Consider the following 26,877-nt stretch of genomic DNA (forward strand, 5'->3'; position numbering starts at 1 on the left):
TAACAGCCTAGTCATAATTTTGAGAACATTAATAACAGAGCCTTGAATTCATTTTAATTTTGAGAAAACTATTAACAGCCTAGTCAAAATTTTGAGAAAACTAGTAACAGCCTCGTAGTGATGGCCATGTATCATCTATATAGGTTGGCATCCATGATTATGACGACCGCTTGGACGACCTATCACTGGCAGCGCACCAGAGCCGTTACGACCAGTGCCAGGTGTTCCTGGAGGAGGCTGAAGCCCTGGAGGCCAACCTCACCCAGCAGGTCGACCGGGTCAACATAAGAGCCCTCATGAACGAGTTGTTGACATACATAGAGGGATTCCCCTTCCAGGGGTCAGTAGCGCTACGTTTTCCTTGTTGATGTAAGGTATGTTGATGATTGCGCGCGCGCGCATTCCAATTGTGTTGTTTCATTTTTTCTTTTTTTTTTCCAGGTTCCTACATCCGCTGTGCTTCAGCGAGGGAGTCCATGTGGACTTTGAGCGACTGATCTCCTGGATGGTGTTCGAGACGGCTGCCGACTACGAGAAGCTGTTGTCCCGCTACAACCAGCTCCCCGAGCAGCTGAGCCAGATCCAGTCGCTTATGGAAGAAGGTGTGAAGCAGGGCCTCGTCAACCACGCCATCTCGATGGTGAGATCAACAACCAGTCAGTTCAGTTCAGTTGTCCTTCACTGTGTTCAAAACTCGCCCACAGAAAACGGGCCAGTAGACATTCTTCACCGTAATGGTGGAGCTTTAGCCAGTGTATGCGAGGGTAAATTGATAGTTTTAAAGTCATGTAGAAATAAAGGAAGTTATAAAGTCATGTAGAAATAAAGGAAGTTTTAAAGTCATGTAGAAATAAAGGAAGTTTTAAAGTCATGTAGAAATAAAGGAAGTTATAAAGTCATGTAGAAATAAAGGAAGTTTTAAAGTCATGTAGAAATAAAGGAAGTTTTAAAGTCATGTAGAAATAATGGAAGGTCTTTTGCTTCATCTCTGCGTTACTTATTTGATATTTTCCATTATCACGTATACATTATCATGGAGTGATCAGAGAAATGCTTGAATTTACTGGAAGCCTTTAATGAGGCTCAATACCACCGTAACGGACGTGGTCAACCAGCTAAGCTGAACACAAAGCAATGCGGAGTTCGGAGCACAGATACCTAATGTAAGCATGATGTAGGGCGAGATTTGAAGTATGAATCTTTACGTTAGGAGGGTTACGTTACGTTAGTGTATACTGAGGTAGATTGATCCCCTTGCAATTTATGACCACGTCCGTCGCTGTCGGCCATGTTCGCTACTTGGCGATCCTTTTTCGGACGCTCATTTTATCGCGCTGATTGTGACTTCCTGGACACACAACGCTCTGTACATATTGACAGTGGAGACACCACTGATCCAGGTGAAGTGTATTATTGTACTACATTATTGTTCACGTGTGTAGTGTGGACACCAGGTCTTGCAGCAGTAATGACCAGCTCGTAGCTCTAGTTTCCAAAGGCGTTGCCGATCTATTTGATCAAAGACCTTGGTGGAATCCCTATGGCTGTGCCATATATATATATATATATATATATATATATATATATATATATATATATATATATATATATATATAGGGGATAGGGGAGAAAGAATACTTCCCACGTATTCCCTGCGTGTCGTAGAAGGCGACTAAAAGGGAAGGGAGCGGGGGGCTGGAAATCTTCCCCTCTTTCTTCTTTTTTTTTTTTTTTTTTCCAAAGGAAGGAACAGAGAAGGGGGCCGGGTGAGGATGTTTCCTCAGAGGCCCAGTCCTCTGTTCTTAACGCTACCTCGCTGAGGCGGGAAATGGCGAATAGTATGAAAGAAAAGATATATATATATATATATATATATATATATATATATATATATATATATATATATATATATATATATATATATACTCCTGAAACAGGAGTTGTGGGAGTATGTGATAGAATGTAAGAAAGTAAATTCTCGATTAATATGGGTAAAATTGAAAGTTGATGGAGAGAGGTGGGTGATTATTGGTGCATATGCACCTGGGCATGAGAAGAAAGATCATGAGAGGCAAGTGTTTTGGGAGCAGCTGAATGAGTGTGTTAGCGGTTTTGATGCACGAGACCGGGTTATAGTGATGGGTGATTTGAATGCAAAGGTGAGTAATGTGGCAGTTGAGGGAATAATTGGTATGCATGGGGTGTTCAGTGTTGTAAATGGAAATGGTGAAGAGCTTGTAGATTTATGTGCTGAAAAAGGACTGATGATTGGGAATAACTGGTTTAAAAAGCGAGATATACATAAGTATACTTATGTAAGTAGGAGAGATGGCCAGAGAGCGTTATTGGATTACGTGTTAATTGACAGGCGTGCGAAAGAGAGACTTTTGGATGTTAATGTGCTGAGAGGTGCAACTGGAGGGATGTCTGATCATTATCTTGTGGAGGCTAAGGTGAAGATTAGTATGGGTTTTCAGAAAAGAGGAGTGAATGTTGGGGTGAAGAAGGTGGTGAGAGTAAGTGAGCTTGGGAAGGAGACCTGTGTGGGGAAGTACCAGGAGAGACTGTGTACAGAATGGAAAAAGGTGAGAACAATGGAAGTAAGGGGAGTGGGGGAGGAATGGGATGTATTTAGGGAATCAGTGATGGATTGCGCAAAAGATGCTTGTGGCATGAGAAGAGTGGGAGGTGGGCTGTTTAGAAAGGGTAGTGAGTGGTGGGATGAAGAAGTAAGAGTATTAGTGAAAGAGAAGAGAGAGGCATTTGGACGATTTTTGCAAGGAAAAAATGCAATTGAGTGGGAGAAGTATAAAAGAAAGAGACAGGAGGTCAAGAGAAATGTGCAAGAGGTGAAAAAAAGGGCAAATGAGAGTTGGGGTGAGAGACTATCAGTAAATTGTAGGGAGAATAAAAAGATGTTCTGGAAGGAGGTAAATAGGGTGCGTAAGACAAGGGAGCAAATGGGAACTTCAGTGAAGGGCGTAAATGGGGAGGTGATAACAAGTAGTGGTGATGTGAGAAGGAGATGGAATGAGTATTTTGAAGGTTTGTTGAATGTGTCTGATGACAGAGTGGCAGATATAGGGTGTTTTGGTCGAGGTGGTGTGCAAAGTGAGAGGGTTAGGGAAAATGATTAGGTAAACAGAGAAGAGGTAGTAAAAGCTTTGCGGAAGATGAAAGCCGGCAAGGCAGCAGGTTTGGATGGTATTGCAGTGGAATTTATTAAAAAAGGGGGTGACTGTATTGTTGACTGGTTGGTAAGGTTATTTAATGTATGTATGACTCATGGTGAGGTGCCTGAGGATTGGCGGAATGCGTGCATAGTGCCATTGTACAAAGGCAAAGGGGATAAGAGTGAGTGCTCAAATTACAGAGGTATAAGTTTGTTGAGTATTCCTGGTAAATTATATGGGAGGGTATTGATTGAGAGGGTGAAGGCATGTACAGAGCATCAGATTGGGGAAGAGCAGTGCGGTTTCAGAAGTGGTAGAGGATGTGTGGATCAGGTGTTTGCTTTGAAGAATGTATGTGAGAAATACTTAGAAAAGCAAATGGATTTGTATGTAGCATTTATGGATCTGGAGAAGGCATATGATAGAGTTGATAGAGATGCTCTGTGGAAGGTATTAAGAATATATGGTGTGGGAGGAAAGTTGTTAGAAACAGTGAAAAGTTTTTATCGAGGATGTAAGGCATGTGTACGTGTAGGAAGAGAGGAAAGTGATTGGTTCTCAGTGAATGTAGGTTTGCGGCAGGGGTGTGTGATGTCTCCATGGTTGTTTAATTTGTCTATGGATGGGGTTGTTAGGGAGGTAAATGCAAGAGTCCTGGAAAGAGGGGCAAGTATGAAGTCTGTTGGGGATGAGAGAGCTTGGGAAGTGAGTCAGTTGTTGTTCGCTGATGATACAGCGCTGGTGGCTGATTCATGTGAGAAACTGCAGAAGCTGGTGACTGAGTTTGGTAAAGTGTGTGGAAGAAGAAAGTTAAGAGTAAATGTGAATAAGAGCAAGGTTATTAGGTACAGTAGGGTTGAGGGTCAAGTCAATTGGGAGGTGAGTTTGAATGGAGAAAAACTGGAGGAAGTGAAGTGTTTTAGATATCTGGGAGTGGATCTGTCAGCGGAAGTGGATCATAGGGTGGGGGAGGGGGCGAAAATTTTGGGAGCCTTGAAAAATGTGTGGAAGTCGAGAACATTATCTCGGAAAGCAAAAATGGGTATGTTTGAAGGAATAGTGGTTCCAACAATGTTGTATGGTTGCGAGGCGTGGGCTATGGATAGAGTTGTGCGCAGGAGGATGGATGTGCTGGAAATGAGATGTTTGAGGACATTGTGTGGTGTGAGGTGGTTTGATCGAGTAAGTAACGTAAGGGTAAGAGAGATGTGTGGAAATAAAAAGAGCGTGGTTGAGAGAGCAGAATAGGGTGTTTTGAAATGGTTTTCGGCACATGGAGAGAATGAGTGAGGAAAGATTGACCAAGAGGATATATGTGTCGGAGGTGGAGGGAACGAGGAGAAGAGGGAGACCAAATTGGAGGTGGAAAGATGGAGTGAAAAAGATTTTGTGTGATCGGGGCCTGAACATGCAGGAGGGTGAAAGGAGGGCAAGGAATAGAGTGAATTGGAGCGATGTGGTATACAGGGGTTGACGTGCTGTCAGTGGATTGAATCAAGGCATGTGAAGCGTCTGGGGTAAACCATGGAAAGCTGTGTAGGTATGTATATTTGCGTGTGTGGACGTGTGTATGTACATGTGTATGGGGGGGGGGGGGGTTGGGCCATTTCTTTCGTCTGTTTCCTTGCGCTACCTCGCAAACGCGGGAGACAGCGACAAAGTATAAAAAAATATATATATATATATATATATATATATATATATATATATATATATATATATATATATATATATATATATGGAGCGGAAGCTAGGATGAGCCAGTCAAAGGAAGCCATGTCATGTCACCATATCTCACCAAGGGTCATCACATGTAACATTCTGTGGGAGAGAAACGTTATTAAGCCAATCCAAATTCCCTGAGGAAGGCCAGTGGGGCCGTATGCAGAAAAATTCTTAAATTTCTGCTTATTTTTATGCTTAGCTGAGCGAGTGACTTAAGTGCCACACAGAAAAGGACTAAGCACGATGCTTAGCAAAACTTAAGCATAAGATTTAAGTGTGAAATGCAGTTTGGGTCAAAATATTTGTCGTCTGCTAAGCAAATACTTAAGCGTAGGGCAGCTTTCAGAAACATGCTTAGCAAAATTCTTAAAGTTAAGTAAAATTCTTTGGGGTTAAGCGTACTTAAGCATTCTAAGAAGTTTTTTGCATACGGCCCCTGGGGCCGTATGCATCTCTCCTCTCGCCGCAATTCTCCCGGGGCCTCTGTGTGACTTTTGTCGTCCGTCTTTGTTTTGAGGTCATGGAAGTGTCCCAGAGCTTTGTATGCTGATATACAGTGAAGTCCAGGTCTTGTTAAGACTACGAGCAAGGAGACATAGCCTGTCGTTAACATGTTAACTGTACGATTCACCCACAGTCAGTGTAAGATGTGTTGCAAGTGTTTCTTGTGGATAACAAGCGATCTCAAGTTGCTCTGAAAAACTTGAGCGGGGTGTCCTTTTGTTTGTTTATTTTTTGTTGCTTGTCATATGTAAGTAGTGATTACGCTAGCAAGGTCAGCCCTTTTCATAAAAATACATTTTAAAGTTTATACTTTTTAGATATTATAATTGCGGCATAAGAAAAAAGTATTTTCCTAAAATTTTTTTGAAAATTGGCAAACTGAATGATCAAGAAACTTAGTAAATGTTCAAAAGACTTGATATTTAACGGGAAATCTTAGTCATTTTCATACTTAGAATTCAAGATGGTACGAAATGTTTTGTTTGTGTTCTAACCCGTGGTCAGAGCAGTGACTTGGGCGCACTCTTTGCCAGAAAGGCGTGGCGGAGAGCCTTGGACGGTTCGTAGTGCAGACGGCAGAAGAGTCGCCCCTGTGGCTGCCATTTACTTCCTTCCCTTCGAACGTCACCGAGGACGAGATTATCGACTTCCAGGCCCGCGCCAGGACCAGCATCGTGGAACAGGTGACCTGGCTAGCCACTGTGTACACACTTGAACGAACGTAGGGTTAATTCATGGTAATCATTCATATGTCCACTGAGTGTATGTTTAGTGTAACTTGTAACCTGATAACTTCAATTTCCTTCAACAAATTTAACGTGGAACCTTCCAGATTGACAGAACCTTATATTTTAATTATTTTCTCGGCCATTTTAATGCTCGAGTGAATGCCAGATACAGAAGTTCTCGACGTAAACAATGTCGTCTACGGCAGATTTCGCCCGCGTTCGAACGGCTGCGGGACTACGTGGCCAACGATTATGTCACCCGACCGAACATTGGTATTACCAGCGTTCCTGGCGGAGTGGCGCGCTACGACCAGCTCATCAGGTAGGGCTACTGTACCCAGGGCCAATACCCAGGCCGGCCCTAGGCTTTTAGGGCCCGTAAAGCTGAGTCCCTTTTAGGGTGCTTTGTACCCTTCTAACTCTCATGTAGACATATTACTCCATAATAATTTGAAAGTAGTTGTTGTACCAAAAATTAAAAAAAAAAAAAAACGATATGGAAATGAAAAAGTTACTAATCAACAAAAGATTAATTTAAATGATAGAGGTATCCATTCTTCAGACAATAGGCTCCCTAGTGATAGACGGAAGCCATTTATTATACACAGGTTACTTAACCACCACGCTAGCACCATCCATGGGTCTATCTGACCCAAATAACATAAAAGAATAGAAACATGATACATGATCCCTAGGCGATGTCTGAACAATAACAGAAGGTAGAGGGACCCAAGTGGTCGTACACCAATGAGAACCCCGTTCAACAAACGAACTACGAGAAGCGTGTCGGGTGTGATAGACCGAAAGATAATGGTGTGTAGTTAAGCAAGACGACTATTAGTGAATAATCGTGACTGAAGATAACGATGCCAAACTTAAAAGCACCCTGTCCCAAGAATTCCCAGCTGGGACCTCCACAGCTGACAGTAGGCAGTTAACCTTAACACCTTAATTTGTCACGAATTTTCCATTTCAAAAATAAAAATACTAAAAGTGCAAGATATTGGTAAACGTTGTAGTAAATAATGTATCCAATGAACGGGAAAATACAGCCGTACACATAAAACTTTTAAATATCTTGAGATGTTGACTTTTATATTTTCATTTCATAGCAAGGAACATAGGGACTAAAAGTCAGTAGTAAGATCATATTACTGTCGCTCTACTTGATCCTTTTTTTTTTTTTTTCGTGATTTTTAGTTTCTAAACATCTTAACTCATACGATCTATTTTCAGTGATGACGGTAACTTTGTTAAAGTTTAGCGATTATCGTCGGTAACTTTGCTAAAGTTTAGCGATTATCATCGAAATAATATGGATTATATAATGTTCACAGTTAGTGAGATTCCCTCACTGGTTCGTGATTGGCTGATATTAATGTTGTACCACAGTGCGTGAGTCATTATATATATTGCCGACCTGTGCAAACCTTTCCATGTGAAAATTCTTGATCTTGTGCATTTTCATGCAGAAAAAAAATGCTTTGTTTACAATATTAATAATTCCATCCTTTTAGTTTTACTTTGATATTTATAGTCCAAACATTAAAAGAAAATATATTCCCATATATCTCTATACCTACTTCTAGCAATAGTTGGTTGAAATGAAAGAAAAAATGCTAAAAATTTAGTTTTGTCCTCCACAAGGATGAGAAACTCAAAGTATAGCTTCCAGTTTAGATATAGAGGAGGTAATTACTCTAATGGGTACAGTATTTTATGCCCGATTCAGCGGAACAGGGATAAAAAGCGTAAGTGGACGTGGGAATGGCTAGCTGTAAAAAGAATTCAGAAAATGGCGTCATTCGTGCTCTGGAGCGATCGGGATATCCGTAAACAAATCCAATCCATTCAGATGTCTTTGGAATTTTGATACATGTGTGTACTTTGATACATATGTATATTTCCTATTATTAAGATTCATCGTAGAAATACTGTTATTTGACGACTATTATTGTTTTCATTTCCAAACGTAATTTCGAGTTCAAGACGCACCCACCAGAGTCTTCTGTGGAGGCGACAATAATGTGTCGTCAGATACGAGTTTCTCTGAGGGGGGGAAAATAACCGGGAAAAAAAAGTACCCGTGTGATACCGTCTTTTGTTAAGCTTCTGGATTAATCACTATCTGGTCGCTAAACGATTTTAATCATCTTTGAACCACAGTTTATGTGTATCCAGCTGGAGAGCACTAGAAGGGTGAGTTAACGAAGATCGTGATTGGTTCTTTCATTGTCATATATATATATATATATATATATATATATATATATATATATATATATATATATATATATATATATACAGCCTGTATTCACGGCCTCAAAATGTATGAGTTAACTTCGATCGCTCTTGTTTTCTGTCTCTCGACTTTCTGTTATGTATGGCAGTTTCAGCCAGTGAAGGTGGTGTGTTGTGAGAGGCGTCCGTCACTCTCAGACTAACTAAGTTTGAGACCTTTTCCCCTTCGGCAGGTTCCACACCTCCACCAGTATGAGCGCCGTCGATATACACATGAAGGGTTTGGAGGAGGTCGGTCGCATTGAGAGTGAGATGGCCAAGGTGAGCAAGCAAATACATTATTATTATTTATTATTATTATTATTATTATTATTATTATTATTATTATTATTATTATTATTATTATTAATTATTATTGTTATTATTATTATCATTATTATTATTATTATTATTATTATTATTATTGCTGAGTTAACTGCCGTCAGAGACTGTGATCAATGTGTCGGTTGAAAGGGACGGGTTTAACCAACACTCGTTATATTAATCGAAGGGTGGAGTATTCTATACGGTCTGGCTGGTAGTTAGTGATGACGATGTTCCCAGTGGTTGTAATGGGGCTGTTCTTGAAGCAGTTACTGGGTTGCATCGGTGTACATGAGTTCGCCTGGCTGTCAACAGCCACGTATCCAAGATATTGAAAAGTTTACAAGAGTAGTAAGTACACAGCATTGCTAGAGAACTTAGAATTCATTGAGTGAACTGTAATTGAGTCACTTTGAACAATCCTTATAAAATCGAATACAACTGTTGTATAGTTGTGTGAACACACTTGGTGCTACTATAACATCCTTTTTTTTTTTTTTTTTTGAAACCCCACATTACAGGAATAGCCGTGTCTGCCTCTATGAAGCTAGGTGTCCAGATTAGATGTCGAAGCTTCTCTTCTGAACAGTTGATCCGCGTATACAAAGGACTGATTTGTCCTTGTATGGAGTACTGCTCTCACATCTTTGGTGGTTCTAGCTTTGTATCCTTGCTTGACAAGAGTCGAGTCGAAAGCGGTCCGACTTAGTACTTTTCCACTTCTATTGGTATTACATTGGTTTCTGCCCCTGAGAGCTGGCTGCTTGAGTGCTCCCACCAGTAGCTAGACCACACAGTACTCGGCAAGCTGCTGCGTCACATTTTAAAAGACTGGTTTCTCACATCTTCCAGAATTCGTGAATACTTTCCTTTGTCATTTCTTTTTTTTCTCCTTTCATTATTCTTTCCATATTTCAATTAAGTCCTGGCCTTTATGTGGACTTTTGTCCGTGACTGGAGCCTTCAGCATGAACATGAAAAGATGGTGATATACTCCAGGGAGAAGGCTGTGTTGAAAATAAAATGTTTAAGGATGATATATGGGGTGAGGTGGTGTGATCGAGTAAGTGATAGAACAGTAAGATAGAGGTGCAATAATAAGAATGTGGTTGAGGGAGCAGAAGAGGGCGCATTGAAATGGTTTGAATATATGGAGAGAATGAGTGAGGAAAAGTTGACATAAAGGATGTATCAGAGGTGGCGATAACAAGAAGGGCGAAACTAGATCGGAAGTAGAAGGATGAAGTGAAAAAGATTTTGAGTGCTCGAGGCCAAAACATGCAGGAGGGTGAAAGGCATGCATGATAGGTAGTGTATTGAAGTGATGTGGTATATGGGGTATACGGGTATACGGCATGTACAGAGCATCAGATTGGGGAAGAGCAGTGTGGTTTCAGAAGTGGTAGAGGATGTGTGGATCAGGTGTTTGCTTTGAAGAATGTATGTGAGAAATACTTAGAAAAGTAAATGGATTTGTATGTAGCATTTATGGATCTGGAGAAGGCATATGATAGAATTGATAGAGATGCTCTGTGGAAGGTATTAAGAATATATGGTGTGGGAGGCAAGTTGTTAGAAGCGGTGAAAAGTCTTTATCGAGGATGTAAGGCATGTGTACGTGTAGGAAGAGATGAGAGTGATTGGTTCTCAGTGAATGTAGGTTTGCGGCAAGGGTGTGTGATGTCTCCATGGTTGTTTAATTTGTTTATGGATGGGGTTGTTAGGGAGGTGAATGCAAGAGTTTTGGAAAGAGGGGTAAGTATGCAGTCTGTTGTGGATGAAAGAATTTGGGTAGTGAGTCAGTTGTTGTTCGCTGATGATACAACGCTGGTGGCTGATTCATGTGAGGAACTGCAGAAGCTGGCGACTGATTTTGATAAAGTGTCGGAAAGAAGAAAGCTGAGAGTAAATGCGAATAAGAGCAAGGTTATTAGGTACAGCAGGGTTGAGGGACAAGTCAACTGGGAGGTAAGTTTGAATGGAGAAAAACTGGAGGAAGTGAAGTGTTTTAGGTATCTGGGAGTGGATTTGGCAGCGGATGGAACCATGGAAGCGGAAGTGAATCATAGGGTGGGGGAGCGGGCGAAAGTTGTGGGAGCATTTATGAATGAGTGGAAGTCGAGAACATTATCTCGGAAAGCAAAAATGGGTATGTTTGAAGGAATAGTTGTTCCAACAATGCTTTATGGTTGCGAGGCGTGCATATATATATTTTTTCTTTTTTTCTTTCAAACTGTTCGCCATTTCCCGCATTAGCGAGGTAGCGTTAAGAACAGAGGACTGGGCCTTTGAGGGAATATCCTCACCTGGCCCCCTTCTGTGTTCCTTCTTTTGGAAAATTGAAAAAAAAACGAGAGGGGAGGATTTGCAGCCCCCGCTCCCTCTCCTTTTAGTCGCCTTCTACGACACGCAGGGAATACGTCGGAAATACTCTTTCTCCCCTATCCCCAGGATAATATATATATATATTGGAAAGGATCACAATTTTGCGCTTGATCAAGATATTCCTATGAGTCCACGGGGAAAATGAAACACGAAAAGTTCCCAAGTGCACTTTCGTGTAATAATCACATCATCAGGGGAGACAAGAGAGAAATATAACAGTCACTTGATATACATCGAAGAGATGAAGCTAGGACACCATTTGGTAAACATGTGATTGTCCATCACATGTTTACCAAATGGCGTCCTAGCTTCGTCACTTCGATTTATATCAACTGACTTATATTTCTCTCTTGTGTCTTCCCTGAGGATGTGATTATGACACGAAAGTGCACTTGGGAACTTTTCGTGTTTCATTTTCCCCGTGGACTCATAGGAATATATGTATATATATAAATATATATATGCAAATATGCATACCTACACATCTTTCCATGGTTTACCCCAGACGATTCACATGCCTTGATTGAATCCACTGACAGCACGTCAACCCCGGTATACCACATCGCTCCAATTTACTCTATTCCTTGCCCTCCTTTCACCCTCCTGCATGTTCAGGCCCCGATCACACAAAATCTTCTTCACTCCATCTTTCCACCTCCAATTTGGTCTCCCTCTTCTCCTCGTTCCCTCCACCTCCGACACATATATCCTCTTGGTCAATCTTTCCTCACTCATTCTCTCCATGTGCCCAAACCATTTCAAAACACCCTCTTCTGCTCTCTCAACCACGCTCTTTTTATTTCCACACATCTCTCTTACCCTTACGTTACTTACTCGATCAAACCACCTCACACCACACATTGTCCTCAAACATCTCATTTCCAGCCCATCCATCCTCCTGCGCACAACTCTATCCATAGTCCACGCCTCGCAACCATACAACATTGTTGGAACCACTATTCCTTCAAACATACCCATTTTTGCTTTCCGAGATAATGTTCTCGACTTCCACACATTCTTCAAGGCTCCCAGAATTTTCGCCCCCTCCCTCACCCTATGATCCACTTCCGCTTCCATGGTTCCATCCGCTGCCAGATCCACTTCCAGATATCTAAAACACTTCACTTCCTCCAGCTTTTCTCCATTCAAACTCACCTCCCAATTGACTTGACCCTCAACCCTACTGTACCTAATAACCTTGCTCTTATTCACATTTACTCTTAACTTTCTTCTTTCACACACTTTACCAAACTCAGTCACCAGCTTCTGCAGTTTCTCACATGAATCATCCACCAGCGCTGTATCATCAGCGAACAACAACTGACTCACTTCCCAAGCTCTCTCATCCCCAACAGACTTCATACTTGCCCCTCTTTCCAAGACTCTTGCATTCACCTCCCTAACAACCCCATCCATAAACAAATTAAACAACCATGGAGACATCACACACCCCTGCCGCAAACCTACATTCACTGAGAACCAATCACTTTCCTCTCTTCCTACACGTACACATGCCTTACATCCTCAATAAAAACTTTTCACTGCTTCTAACAACTTGCCTCCCACACCATATATTCTTAATACCTTCCACAGAGCATCTCTATCAACTCTATCATATGCCTTCTCCAGATCCATAAATGCTACATACAAATCCATTTGCTTTTCTAAGTATTTCTCACATACATTCTTCAAAGCAAACACCTGATCCACACATCCTCTACAACTTCTGAAACCACACTGCTCTTCCCCAATCTGATGCTCTGTACATGCCTTCACCCTCTCAATCAATACCCTCCCATATAATTTACCAGGAATACTCAACAAACTTATACCTCTGTAATTTGAGCACTCACTCTTATCACCTGTGCCTTTGTAGAATGGCACTATGCACGCATTCCGCCAATCCTCAGGCACCTCACCATGAGTCATACATACATTAAATAACCTTACCAACCAGTCAACAATACAGTCACCCCCTTTTTTAATAAATTCCACTGCAATACCATCCAAGCCTTGCCGGCTTTCATCTTCCGCAAAGCTTTTACTACCTCTTCTCTGTTTACCAAATCATTTTCCCTAACCCTCTCACTTTGCACACCACTTCGACCAAAACACCCTATATCTGCCACTCTATCATCAAACACATTCAACAAACCTTCAAAATACTCACTCCATCTCCTTCTCACATCACCACTACTTGTTATCACCTCCCCATTTGCGCCCTTCACTGAAGTTCCCATTTGCTCCCTTGTCTTATGCACTTTATTTACCTCCTTCCAGAACATCTTTTTATTCTCCCTAAAATTTAATGATACTCTCTCACCCCAACTCTCATTTGCCCTCTTTTTCACCTCTTGCACCTTTCTCTTGACCTCCTGTCTCTTTCTTTTATACATCTCCCACTCAATTGCATTTTTTCCCTGCAAAAATCGTCCAAATGCCTCTCTCTTCTCTTTCACTAATAATCTTACTTCTTCATCCCACCACTCACTACCCTTTCTAATCAACCCACCTCCCACTCTTCTCGTGCCACAAGCATCTTTTGTGCAATCCATCACTGATTCCCTAAATACATCCCATTCCTCCCCCACTCCCCTTACTTCCATTGTTCTCACCTTTTTCCATTCTGTACTCAGTCTCTCCTGGTACTTCCTCACACAAGTCTCCTTCCCAAGCTCACTTACTCTCACCACCCTCTTCACCCCAACATTCACTCTTCTTTTCTGAAAACCCATACAAATCTTCACCTTAGCCTCCACAAGATAATGATCAGACATCCCTCCAGTTGCACCTCTCAGCACATTAACATCCAAAAGTCTCTCTTTCGCGCGCCTGTCAATTAACACGTAATCCAGTAACGCTCTCTGGCCATCTCTCGTACTTACATAGGTATACTTATGTATATCTCGCTTTTTAAACCAGGTATTCCCAATCACCAGTCATTTTTCAGCACATAAATGTACAAGCTCTTCACCATTTCCATTTACAACACTGAACACCCCATGTATACCAATTATTCCCTCAACTGCCACATTACTCACCTTTGCATTCAAATCACCCATCACTATAACCCGGTCTCGTGCATCAAAACCACTAACACACTCATTCAGCTGCTCCCAAAACACTTGCCACTTATGATCTTTCTTCTCATGCCCAGGTGCATATGCACCAATAATCACCTATCTCTCTCCATCGACTTTCAGTTTTACCCATATTAATCGAGAATAATTTCTTACATTTTATCACATACTCCCACAACTCCTGTTTCAGGAGTAGTGCTACTCCTTCCCTTGCTCTTGTCCTCTCACTAACCCCTGACTTTACTCCCAAGACATTCCCAAACCACTCTTCCCCTTTACCCTTGAGCTTCGTTTCACTCAGAGCCAAAACATCCAGGTTCCTTTCCTCAAACATACTATCTATCTCTCCTTTTTTTCACATCTTGGTTACATCCACACACATTTAGACACCCCAGTCTGAGCCTTCGAGGAGGATGAGCACTCCCCACGTGACTTCTTCTTCTGTTTCCCATTTTAGAAAGTTAAAAAATACAAGGAGGGGAGGATTTCTCGTCCCCCACTCCCGTCCCCTCTAGTCGCCTTCTACGACACGCAAGGAATGCGTGGGAAGTATTCTTTCACCCCTATCCCCAGGGATGATATATGTAGGCAGAGAGGAAAGTGATTGGTTCTCAGTGAATGTAGGTTTGCGGCAGGGGTGTGTGATGTCTCCATGGTTGTTTAATTTGTTTATGGATGGGGTTGTTAGGGAGGTGAATGCAAGAGTTTTGGAAAGAGGGGCAAGTATGAAGTCTGTTGGGGATGAGAGAGCTTGGGAAGTGGGTCCATGGAACCATGGAAGCGGAAGTGGATCATAGGGTGGGGGAGGGGGCGAAAATCCTGGGAGCCTTGAAGAATGTGTGGAAGTCGAGAACATTATCTCGGAAAGCAAAAATGGATATGTTTGAAGGAATAGTGGTTCCAACAATGTTGTATGGTTGCGAGGTGTGGGCTATGGATAGAGTTGTGCGCAGGAGGATGGATGTGCTGGAAATGAGATGTTTGAGGACAATGTGTGGTGTGAGGTGGTTTGATCGAGTAAGTAACGTAAGGGTAAGAGAGATGTGTGGAAATAAAAAGAGCGTGGTTGAGAGAGCAGAAGAGGGGGTTTTGAAATGGTTTGGGCACATGGAGAGAATGAGTGAGGAAAGGTTGACCAAGAGGATATATGTGTCGGAGGTGGAGGGAACGAGGAGAAGAGGGAGAGCAAATTGGAGGTGGAAAGATGGAGTGAAAAAGATTTTGTGTGATCGGGGCCTGAACATGCAGGAGGGTGAAAGGAGGGCAAGGAATAGAGTGAATTGGAGCGATGTGGTATACCGGGGTTGACGTGCTGTCAGTGGATTGAATCAGGGCATGTGAAGCGTCTGGGGTAAACCATGGAAAGCTGTGTAGGTATGTATATTTGCGTGTGTGGACGTATGTATATACATGTGTATGGGGTGGGTTGGGCTATTTCTTTCGTCTGTTTCCTTGCGCTACCTCGCAAACGCGGGAGACAGCGACAAAGCAAAAAAAAAAAAAAAGACATATATATATATATCCCTGGGGATAGGGGATTAAGAATACTTCCCACGTATTCCCTGCGTGTCGTAGAAGGCGACCAAAAGGGGAGGGAGCGGGGTGCTGGAAATCCTCCCTCTCTCGTTTTTTTTTTTAATTTTCCAAAAGAAGGAACAGAGTGGGGCCGGGTGAGGATATTCCAAAAAAGGCCCATTCCTCTGTTCTTAACGCTACCTCGCTAACGCGGGAAATGGCGAATAGTTTAAAAGAAAGAAGAATATATATATATATATATATATATATATATATATATATATATATATATATATATATATATATATATATATATGTGAGATATGGTTACGTCGAGTTATTGGCCGGCGGGGGGGGGGGGGTGTCACGCGAGCATTCTCTGACCTCTGTAAATCACAGGCAACCACATGGGGGGTCACGTGAGCATTCTTTGACCTCTGAAAATCGCGGGAAATCACAATGCTTCCACTCTGGATGGAGGAGATCTGTGGAGGACGTAAAACCCTGACGTATTGTGGCAACGCAGTCCTCCTCCTCCACCTCCTCCACCCCCTCAACCTCCTCCTCCTCCTCCTCCATGCCCATGCGCGGGGTTAGTGCATTTTCGAATCGCGTTGGCGCAGGTAAGACTTCACTTCACACACCTGGGCTTAGGAACTCAAACCAACCCCCTCCCTTTCCTTTAACCTCCCTCTTGTTCAAGGCTCACCTGCTTACGTATACCTAACCCTCCGTGGGAGGGCCTCATCTACCTCCTCCTCCTCCTCCACAACACCTGTCGTGGATAAAGACGTGTGAACGGCGAGCCTTAAAAGCCCAAACGGATAAGGGAAGGGTTCACACTCGGGCTCAGCTTACTTCAAGGCCAGAGAGAGAGAGAGAGAGAGAGAGAGAGTGTGTAGGCTGTGTCCTGCTGGCGAGGATCATGCTGATGATGGGCGACCTATATCTCTTGGAATTATGGTAATCGCTTCTTGGAAAGTGGCCTCCCCAGAACTCATTTACTATCCTTCGTAGATCGTGTATATATATATATATATATATTATATTATATATATATATATATTATCCCTGGGGATAGGGTATCCCTGGGGATAGGGGAGAAAGAATATTCCCACGTATTCCCTGCGTGTCGTAGAAGGCGCCTAAAAGGGGAGGGAGCGGGGGGCTGGAAATCCTCCCCCTCTCGTTTTTTTCAATTTTCTGTACAGAGCATCAGATTGGGGAAGAGCAGTGTGGTTTCAGAAGTGGTAGAGGATGTGTGGATCAGGTGTTTGCTTTGAAGAATGTATGTGAGAAATACTTAGAAAAGTAAATGGATTTGTATGTAGCATTTATGGATCTGGAGAAGGCATATGATAGAGAGTTTATAGAAATGCTCTGTGGAAGGTATTAAGAATATATGGTGTGGGAGGCAAGTTGTTAGAAGCGGTGAAAAGTCTTTATCGAGGATGTAAGGCATGTGTACGTGTAGGAAGAGATGAGAGTGATTGGTTCTCAGTGAATGTAGGTTTGCGGCAAGGGTGTGTGATGTCTCCATGGTTGTTTAATTTGTTTATGGATGGGGTTGTTAGGGAGGTGAATGCAAGAGTTTTGGAAAGAGGGGTAAGTATGCAGTCTGTTGTGGATGAAAGAATTTGGGTAGTGAGTCAGTTGTTGTTCGCTGATGATACAACGCTGGTGGCTGATTCATGTGAGGAACTGCAGAAGCTGGCGACTGATTTTGATAAAGTGTCGGAAAGAAGAAAGCTGAGAGTAAATGCGAATAAGAGCAAGGTTATTAGGTACAGCAGGGTTGAGGGACAAGTCAACTGGGAGGTAAGTTTGAATGGAGAAAAACTGGAGGAAGTGAAGTGTTTTAGGTATCTGGGAGTGGATTTGGCAGCGGATGGAACCATGGAAGCGGAAGTGAATCATAGGGTGGGGGAGCGGGCGAAAGTTGTGGGAGCATTTATGAATGAGTGGAAGTCGAGAACATTATCTCGGAAAGCAAAAATGGGTATGTTTGAAGGAATAGTTGTTCCAACAATGCTTTATGGTTGTGAGGCGTGCATATATATATTTTTTCTTTTTTTCTTTCAAACTGTTCGCCATTTCCCGCATTAGCGAGGTAGCGTTAAGAACAGAGGACTGGGCCTTTGAGGGAATATCCTCACCTGGCCCCCTTCTGTGTTCCTTCTTTTGGAAAATTGAAAAAAAAACGAGAGGGGAGGATTTGCAGCCCCCGCTCCCTCTCCTTTTAGTCGCCTTCTACGACACGCAGGGAATACGTCGGAAATACTCTTTCTCCCCTATCCCCAGGATAATATATATATATATTGGAAAGGATCACAATTTTGCGCTTGATCAAGATATTCCTATGAGTCCACGGGGAAAATGAAACACGAAAAGTTCCCAAGTGCACTTTCGTGTAATAATCACATCATCAGGGGAGACAAGAGAGAAATATAACAGTCACTTGATATACATCGAAGAGATGAAGCTAGGACACCATTTGGTAAACATGTGATTGTCCATCACATGTTTACCAAATGGCGCCCTAGCTTCGTCACTTCGATTTATATCAACTGACTTATATTTCTCTCTTGTGTCTTCCCTGAGGATGTGATTATGACACGAAAGTGCACTTGGGAACTTTTCGTGTTTCATTTTCCCCGTGGACTCATAGGAATATATGTATATATATAAATATATATATATATATATATATATATATATATATATATATATATATATATATATATATATATATATATATATCTTTCTTTTAAGCTATTCACCATTTCCCGCAATAGCAAGGTAGCTTTAAGAACAGAGGACTTGGCCTTTTTTGGAATATCCTCACCTGGCCCCACTCTGTTCCTTCTTTTGGAAAATTAAATAAAAACGAGAGGGGAGGATTTCCAGCCCCCCGCTCCCTCCCCTTTTAGCCGCCTTCTACGACACGCAGGGAATATGTGGGAAGTGTTCTTAATCCCCTATCCCCAGGGATAATTATTTTTTTTTTTTTTTTTTGCTTTGTCGCTGTCTCCCGCGTTTGCGAGGTAGCGCAAGGAAACGGACGAAAGAAATGGCCCAAACCACCCCCATACACATGTATATACATATGTCCACACACGCAAATATGCATAACTACACATCTTTCCATGGTTTACCCCAGACGCTTCACATGCCTTGATTGAATCCACTGACAGCACGTCAACCCCGGTATACCACATCGCTCCAATTTACTCTATTCCTTGCCCTCCTTTCACCCTCCTGCATGTTCAGGCCCCGATCACACAAAATCTTCTTCACTCCATCTTTCCACCTCCAATTTGGTCTCCCTCTTCTCCTCGTTCCCTCCACCTCCGACACATATATCCTCTTGGTCAATCTTTCCTCACTCATTCTCTCCATGTGCCCAATCCATTTCAAAACACCCTCTTCTGCTCTCTCAACCACGCTCTTTTTATTTCCACACATCTCTCTTACCCTTACGTTACTTACTCGATCAAACCACCTCACACCACACATTGTCCTCAAACATCTCATTTCCAGCCCATCCATCCTCCTGCGCACAACTCTATCCATAGTCCACGCCTCGCAACCATACAACATTGTTGGAACCACTATTCCTTCAAACATACCCATTTTTGCTTTCCGAGATAATGTTCTCGACTTCCACACATTCTTCAAGGCTCCCAGAATTTTCGCCCCCTCCCTCACCCTATGATCCACTTCCGCTTCCATGGTTCCATCCGCTGCCAGATCCACTTCCAGATATCTAAAACACTTCACTTCCTCCAGCTTTTCTCCATTCAAACTCACCTCCCAATTGACTTGACCCTCAACCCTACTGTACCTAATAACCTTGCTCTTATTCACATTTACTCTTAACTTTCTTCTTTCACACACTTTACCAAACTCAGTCACCAGCTTCTGCAGTTTCTCACATGAATCATCCACCAGCGCTGTATCATCAGCGAACAACAACTGACTCACTTCCCAAGCTCTCTCATCCCCAACAGACTTCATACTTGCCCCTCTTTCCAAGACTCTTGCATTCACCTCCCTAACAACCCCATCCATAAACAAATTAAACAACCATGGAGACATCACACACCCCTGCCGCAAACCTACATTCACTGAGAACCAATCACTTTCCTCTCTTCATACACGTACACATGCCTTACATCCTCAATAAAAACCTTTCACTGCTTCTAACAACTTGCCTCCCACACCATATATTCTTAATACCTTCCACAGAGCATCTCTATCAACTCTATCATATGCCTTCTCCAGATCCATAAATGCTACATACAAATCCATTTGCTTTTCTAAGTATTTCTCACATACATTCTTCAAAGCAAACACCTGATCCACACATCCTCTACAACTTCTGAAACCACACTGCTCTTCCCCAATCTGATGCTCTGTACATGCCTTCACCCTCTCAATCAATACCCTCCCATATAATTTACCAGGAATACTCAACAAACTTATACCTCTGTAATTTGAGCACTCACTCTTATCACCTGTGCCTTTGTAGAATGGCACTATGCACGCATTCCGCCAATCCTCAGGCACCTCACCATGAGTCATACATACATTAAATAACCTTACCAACCAGTCAACAATACAGTCACCCCCTTTTTTAATAAATTCCACTGCAATACCATCCAAGCCTTGCCGGCTTTCATCTTCCGCAAAGCTTTTACTACCTCTTCTCTGTTTACCAAATCATTTTCCCTAACCCTCTCACTTTGCACACCACTTCGACCAAAACACCCTATATCTGCCACTCTATCATCAAACACATTCAACAAACCTTCAAAATACTCACTCCATCTCCTTCTCACATCACCACTACTTGTTATCACCTCCCCATTTGCGCCCTTCACTGAAGTTCCCATTTGCTCCCTTGTCTTATGCACTTTATTTACCTCCTTCCAGAACATCTTTTTATTCTCCCTAAAATTTAATGATACTCTCTCACCCCAACTCTCATTTGCCCTCTTTTTCACCTCTTGCACCTTTCTCTTGACCTCCTGTCTCTTTCTTTTATACATCTCCCACTCAATTGCATTTTTTCCCTGCAAAAATCGTCCAAATGCCTCTCTCTTCTCTTTCACTAATAATCTTACTTCTTCATCCCACCACTCACTACCCTTTCTAATCAACCCACCTCCCACTCTTCTCGTGCCACAAGCATCTTTTGTGCAATCCATCACTGATTCCCTAAATACATCCCATTCCTCCCCCACTCCCCTTACTTCCATTGTTCTCACCTTTTTCCATTCTGTACTCAGTCTCTCCTGGTACTTCCTCACACAAGTCTCCTTCCCAAGCTCACTTACTCTCACCACCCTCTTCACCCCAACATTCACTCTTCTTTTCTGAAAACCCATACAAATCTTCACCTTAGCCTCCACAAGATAATGATCAGACATCCCTCCAGTTGCACCTCTCAGCACATTAACATCCAAAAGTCTCTCTTTCGCGCGCCTGTCAATTAACACGTAATCCAGTAACGCTCTCTGGCCATCTCTCGTACTTACATACGTATACTTATGTATATCTCGCTTTTTAAACCAGGTATTCCCAATCACCAGTCATTTTTCAGCACATAAATGTACAAGCTCTTCACCATTTCCATTTACAACACTGAACACCCCATGTATACCAATTATTCCCTCAACTGCCACATTACTCACCTTTGCATTCAAATCACCCATCACTATAACCCGGTCTCGTGCATCAAAACCACTAACACACTCATTCAGCTGCTCCCAAAACACTTGCCACTTATGATCTTTCTTCTCATGCCCAGGTGCATATGCACCAATAATCACCTATCTCTCTCCATCGACTTTCAGTTTTACCCATATTAATCGAGAATAATTTCTTACATTTTATCACATACTCCCACAACTCCTGTTTCAGGAGTAGTGCTACTCCTTCCCTTGCTCTTGTCCTCTCACTAACCCCTGACTTTACTCCCAAGACATTCCCAAACCACTCTTCCCCTTTACCCTTGAGCTTCGTTTCACTCAGAGCCAAAACATCCAGGTTCCTTTCCTCAAACATACTATCTATCTCTCCTTTTTTTCACATCTTGGTTACATCCACACACATTTAGACACCCCAGTCTGAGCCTTCGAGGAGGATGAGCACTCCCCACGTGACTTCTTCTTCTGTTTCCCATTTTAGAAAGTTAAAAAATACAAGGAGGGGAGGATTTCTCGTCCCCCACTCCCGTCCCCTCTAGTCGCCTTCTACGACACGCGAGGAATGCGTGGGAAGTATTCTTTCACCCCTATCCCCAGGGATGATATATGTAGGCAGAGAGGAAAGTGATTGGTTCTCAGTGAATGTAGGTTTGCGGCAGGGGTGTGTGATGTCTCCATGGTTGTTTAATTTGTTTATGGATGGGGTTGTTAGGGAGGTGAATGCAAGAGTTTTAGAAAGAGGGGCAAGTATGAAGTCTGTTGGGGATGAGAGAGCTTGGGAAGTGGGTCAGTTGTTGTTCGCTGATGATACAGCGCTGGTGGCTGATTCATGTGAGAAACTGCAGAAGCTGGTGACTGAGTTTGGTAAAGTGTGTGAAAGAAGAAAGTTAAGAGTAAATGTGAATAAGAGCAAGGTTATTAGGTACAGTAGGGTTGAGGGTCAAGTCAATTGGGAGGTGAGTTTGAATGGAGAAAAACTGGAGGAAGTGAAGTGTTTTAGATATCTGGGAGTGGATCTGGCAGCGGATGGAACCATGGAAGCGGAAGTGCATCATAGGGTGGGGGAGGGGGCGAAAATCCTGGGAGCCTTGAAGAATGTGTGGAAGTCGAGAACATTATCTCGGAAAGCAAAAATGGATATGTTTGAAGGAATAGTGGTTCCAACAATGTTGTATGGTTGCGAGGTGTGGGCTATGGATAGAGTTGTGCGCAGGAGGATGGATGTGCTGGAAATGAGATGTTTGAGGACAATGTGTGGTGTGAGGTGGTTTGATCGAGTAAGTAACGTAAGGGTAAGAGAGATGTGTGGAAATAAAAAGAGCGTGGTTGAGAGAGCAGAAGAGGGGGTTTTGAAATGGTTTGGGCACATGGAGAGAATGAGTGAGGAAAGGTTGACCAAGAGGATATATGTGTCGGAGGTGGAGGGAACGAGGAGAAGAGGGAGAGCAAATTGGAGGTGGAAAGATGGAGTGAAAAAGATTTTGTGTGATCGGGGCCTGAACATGCAGGAGGGTGAAAGGAGGGCAAGGAATAGAGTGAATTGGAGCGATGTGGTATACCGGGGTTGACGTGCTGTCAGTGGATTGAATCAGGGCATGTGAAGCGTCTGGGGTAAACCATGGAAAGCTGTGTAGGTATGTATATTTGCGTGTGTGGACGTATGTATATACATGTGTATGGGGTGGGTTGGGCTATTTCTTTCGTCTGTTTCCTTGCGCTACCTCGCAAACGCGGGAGACAGCGACAAAGCAAAAAAAAAAAAAAAGATATATATATATATATATCCCTGGGGATAGGGGATTAAGAATACTTCCCACGTATTCCCTGCGTGTCGTAGAAGGCGACCAAAAGGGGAGGGAGCGGGGTGCTGGAAATCCTCCCTCTCTCGTTTTTTTTTTTAATTTTCCAAAAGAAGGAACAGAGTGGGGCCGGGTGAGGATATTCCAAAAAAGGCCCATTCCTCTGTTCTTAACGCTACCTCGCTAACGCGGGAAATGGCGAATAGTTTAAAAGATAGAAGAATATATATATATATATATATATATATATATATATATATATATATATATATATATATATATATATATTTATATATATATATATATATTGTACAAAGGCAAAGGGGATAAGAGTGAGTGCTCAAATTACAGAGGTATAAGTTTGTTGAGTATTCCTGGTAAATTATATGGGAGGGTATTGATTGAGAGGGTGAAGGCATGTACAGAGCATCAGATTGGGGAAGAGCAGTGTGGTTTCAGAAGTGGTAGAGGATGTGTGGATCAGGTGTTTGCTTTGAAGAATGTATGTGAGAAATACTTAGAAAAGCAAATGGATTTGTATGTAGCATTTATGGATCTGGAGAAGGCATATGATAGAGTTGATAGAGATGCTCTGTGGAAGGTATTAAGAATATATGGTGTGGGAGGCAAGTTGTTAGAAGCAGTGAAAAGTTTTTATCGAGGATGTAAGGCATGTGTACGTGTAGGAAGAGAGGAAAGTGATTGGTTCTCAGTGAATGTAGGTTTGCGGCAGGGGTGTGTGATGTCTCCATGGTTGTTTAATTTGTTTATGGATGGGGTTGTTAGGGAGGTGAATGCAAGAGTTTTGGAAAGAGGGGCAATTATGAAGTCTGTTGGTAATGAGAGAGCTTGGGAAGTGAGTCAGTTGTTGTTCGCTGATGATACAGCGCTGGTGGCTGATTCATGTGAGAAACTGCAGAAGCTGGTGACTGAGTTTGGTAAAGTGTGTGAAAGAAGAAAGTTAAGAGTAAATGTGAATAAGAGCAAGGTTATTAGGTACAGTAGGGTTGAGGGTCAAGTCAGTTGGGAGGTGAGTTTGAATGGAGAAAAACTGGAGGAAGTGAAGTGTTTTAGATATCTGGGAGTGGATCTGGCAGCGGATGGAACCATGGAAGCGGAAGTGGATTATAGGGTGGGGGAGGGGGCGAAAATTCTGGGAGCCTTGAAGAATGTGTGGAAGTCGAGAACATTATCTGGGAAAGCAAAAATGGGTATGTTTGAAGGAATAGTGGTTCCAACAATGTTGTATGGTTGCGAGGCGTGGGCTATGGATAGAGTTGTGCGCAGGAGGATGGATGTGCTGAATGAGATGTTTGAGGACAATGTGTGGTGTGAGGTGGTTTGATCAAGTAAGTAACGTAAGGGTAAGAGAGATGTGTGGAAATAAAAAGAGCGTGGTTGAGAGAGCAGAAGAGGGTGTTTTGAAATGGTTTGGGCACATGGAGAGAATGAGTGAGGAAAGATTGACCAAGAGGATATATGTGTCGGAGGTGGAGGGAACGAGGAGAAGAGGGAGACCAAATTGGAGGTGGAAAGATGGAGTGAAAAAGATTTTGTGTAATCGGGGCCTGAACATGCAGGAGGGTGAAAGGAGGGCAAGGAATAGAGTGAATTGGAGCGTTGTGGTATACCGGGGTTGACGTGCTGTCAGTGGATTGAATCAAGGCATGTGAAGCGTCTGGGGTAAACCATGGAAAGCTGTGTAGGTATGTATTTTTGCGTGTGTGGACGTATGTATATACATGTGTATATGGATGGGTTGGGCCATTTCTTTCGTCTGTTTCCTTGCGCTACCTCGCAAACGCGGGAGACAGTGACAAAAAAAAAAAAAAAATATATAATTGCCCCATATCACCTTCCTTGGAAGGGTCCTGGTGTTACTAACCATGCTCGCTCTTCTTGGAGCGAGTTCTTCTTAGAGACCCTATCTTCTTTCATCAGACGATGATAAAGCCTCTCAAACGGTGATATATTTACGGAGGCTGGTAACATCTGTATACAGTACTTTGTTTAACTTTTTTAGTGCTAATCACCCCAATACCAGTTTCTAGAAAGTATCTTGATGTTATGCGGGAACTGCTTCTAAAAGCTCCTTCCTCCAGCCCAAGACTGTGCTACTTCTTAGTAGCAGGGAAATGTAGACTCGTTTGGAGTGGAGGTTCTTTGACAAAAAAAAAAACGCCAGCGATATGCATTTTATTTATATTTATATAAGAAAAGAACTTCCTGGCATAATTTTCACAAGACTTTGTATTACATGAGTGCTAATTGCTTTTACATGAATGATATGAGATTTCTAACTTGGTATTCTTTGGGTATATTTGAAAAGTCATGCTGGATTGGTTTTATAGGTTTTTACACAGACTGTAGTCAACAGGAAACTTGATAATGGTTTCATGGTCCTTTTCAAAACATACTTTCTCTGATTTCCAGTAGCAAGTTACACAAGTGATCCATCTCTCTCTTCAACCCCCCTGAGCATGGCGCCTTTGATGTTCATCAGTATGATGTACCTTTATTATCTTGAAAATTGATTTTTGTTCACCTGGTAATGTTTCAAGAGCATCTGTTAAAGTAGCTCTGGCCTTTTTCTAAAGAAGTACGTCTTGCAAACGTAAATATAAAACGATGATGATATAAGACTGACCCAACTAATTTGAGACATTTATTCAAGGAATTTTGTCAAACGGAATTTTTTGGCCTTGTAAAATTAACATCGACCTCCTAAATGAATATTAATATGTATTGTATGTGTAATGTATGTCATTCTGATTTTCTATTTCAACTGGATATTGATTTTTCACGGTCGTGAGATCTGACGCTGGACCAGTTCAAATTTCTGACTGCCGATTGTAAAGGAGTGTCCATTAGAAATGAGAGTATTATATTCTGTTCGATGGTTGGAAGGTTGAAGGGATGACCCACTTCCAACAACTGGGCCTTGGCAGCCACACCTGAGAACCTCCAATGCAGCCGAGACGTTAATGTTTATCCTTCCGCTGGTCCGGCAGATCGTGGCTGAGCTAGGCTACAACATGTCCGTCCCAGACTTCTCTGCCATGATCAGGAATGATTCACAGTTCTTTTACGACGATCCTGACCACCTGATGCGGGGCTTCGAGGAGCTGGTGTACAACGTGATTCCGCCCAGGCTGCATGAGGTCTTCATCAACATCCCCAAGGCTGAGCTGAAGTAAGGTTGGGGTCAGGAGAGGATAGAACAATTTGGGAGACACCCACATTTTTGGGCCTCCGTGGGTTAGTGGTTTGTGTTACTGACCATGTCATATCATGTGGGCCAGCCCGGGATCGGACCTGCAAGGGATTCGAATCCTGGGGCTTGGCAGTCGGCCTAAACTGAATCAGGTGTACATCCCTCCCTTCGGGACTGGCTTAGGCTGGGGTGTGTGTGTGTGGATACATACAAATATAGGAGTAAAGACATGGTACATATAAAGTTAAGAGATGGGTTGACATGTGTGAAACACTCTCCCTGTAATACAGAGTAATCACACACACACACACACACACACACACACACACACACACACTTGTTGGAGACTGACCATCAACCCTTCTAAGTTAATTTCGTGTTAAAAGTTTATTACAGTGAACATAAAACTGTATTGCATTATTTTTGAGAATTTATCCCG

General features: G+C 42.5%; 1 protein-coding gene across 2 annotated transcripts in view; it reads left to right on the forward strand.

Annotated features, from left to right (window-relative positions):
- Nucleotides 1-26,877, forward strand: part of LOC139749173 (uncharacterized) — an 85,885-nt gene that overhangs the window by 15,015 nt on the left and 43,993 nt on the right. For both annotated transcript variants that reach the window (XM_071662832.1, XM_071662833.1), the window contains exons 3-8: nucleotides 144-340; nucleotides 442-640; nucleotides 5,936-6,085; nucleotides 6,337-6,452; nucleotides 8,605-8,692; nucleotides 26,236-26,417. In XM_071662832.1, coding sequence (XP_071518933.1) covers nucleotides 144-340; nucleotides 442-640; nucleotides 5,936-6,085; nucleotides 6,337-6,452; nucleotides 8,605-8,692; nucleotides 26,236-26,417 — 932 coding nt within the window. The remainder of the gene's footprint in view (nucleotides 1-143; nucleotides 341-441; nucleotides 641-5,935; nucleotides 6,086-6,336; nucleotides 6,453-8,604; nucleotides 8,693-26,235; nucleotides 26,418-26,877) is intronic.

This window comes from Panulirus ornatus, chromosome 6 (genome assembly GCF_036320965.1).
Source record: "Panulirus ornatus isolate Po-2019 chromosome 6, ASM3632096v1, whole genome shotgun sequence".
NCBI lineage: Eukaryota > Metazoa > Arthropoda > Malacostraca > Decapoda > Palinuridae > Panulirus > Panulirus ornatus.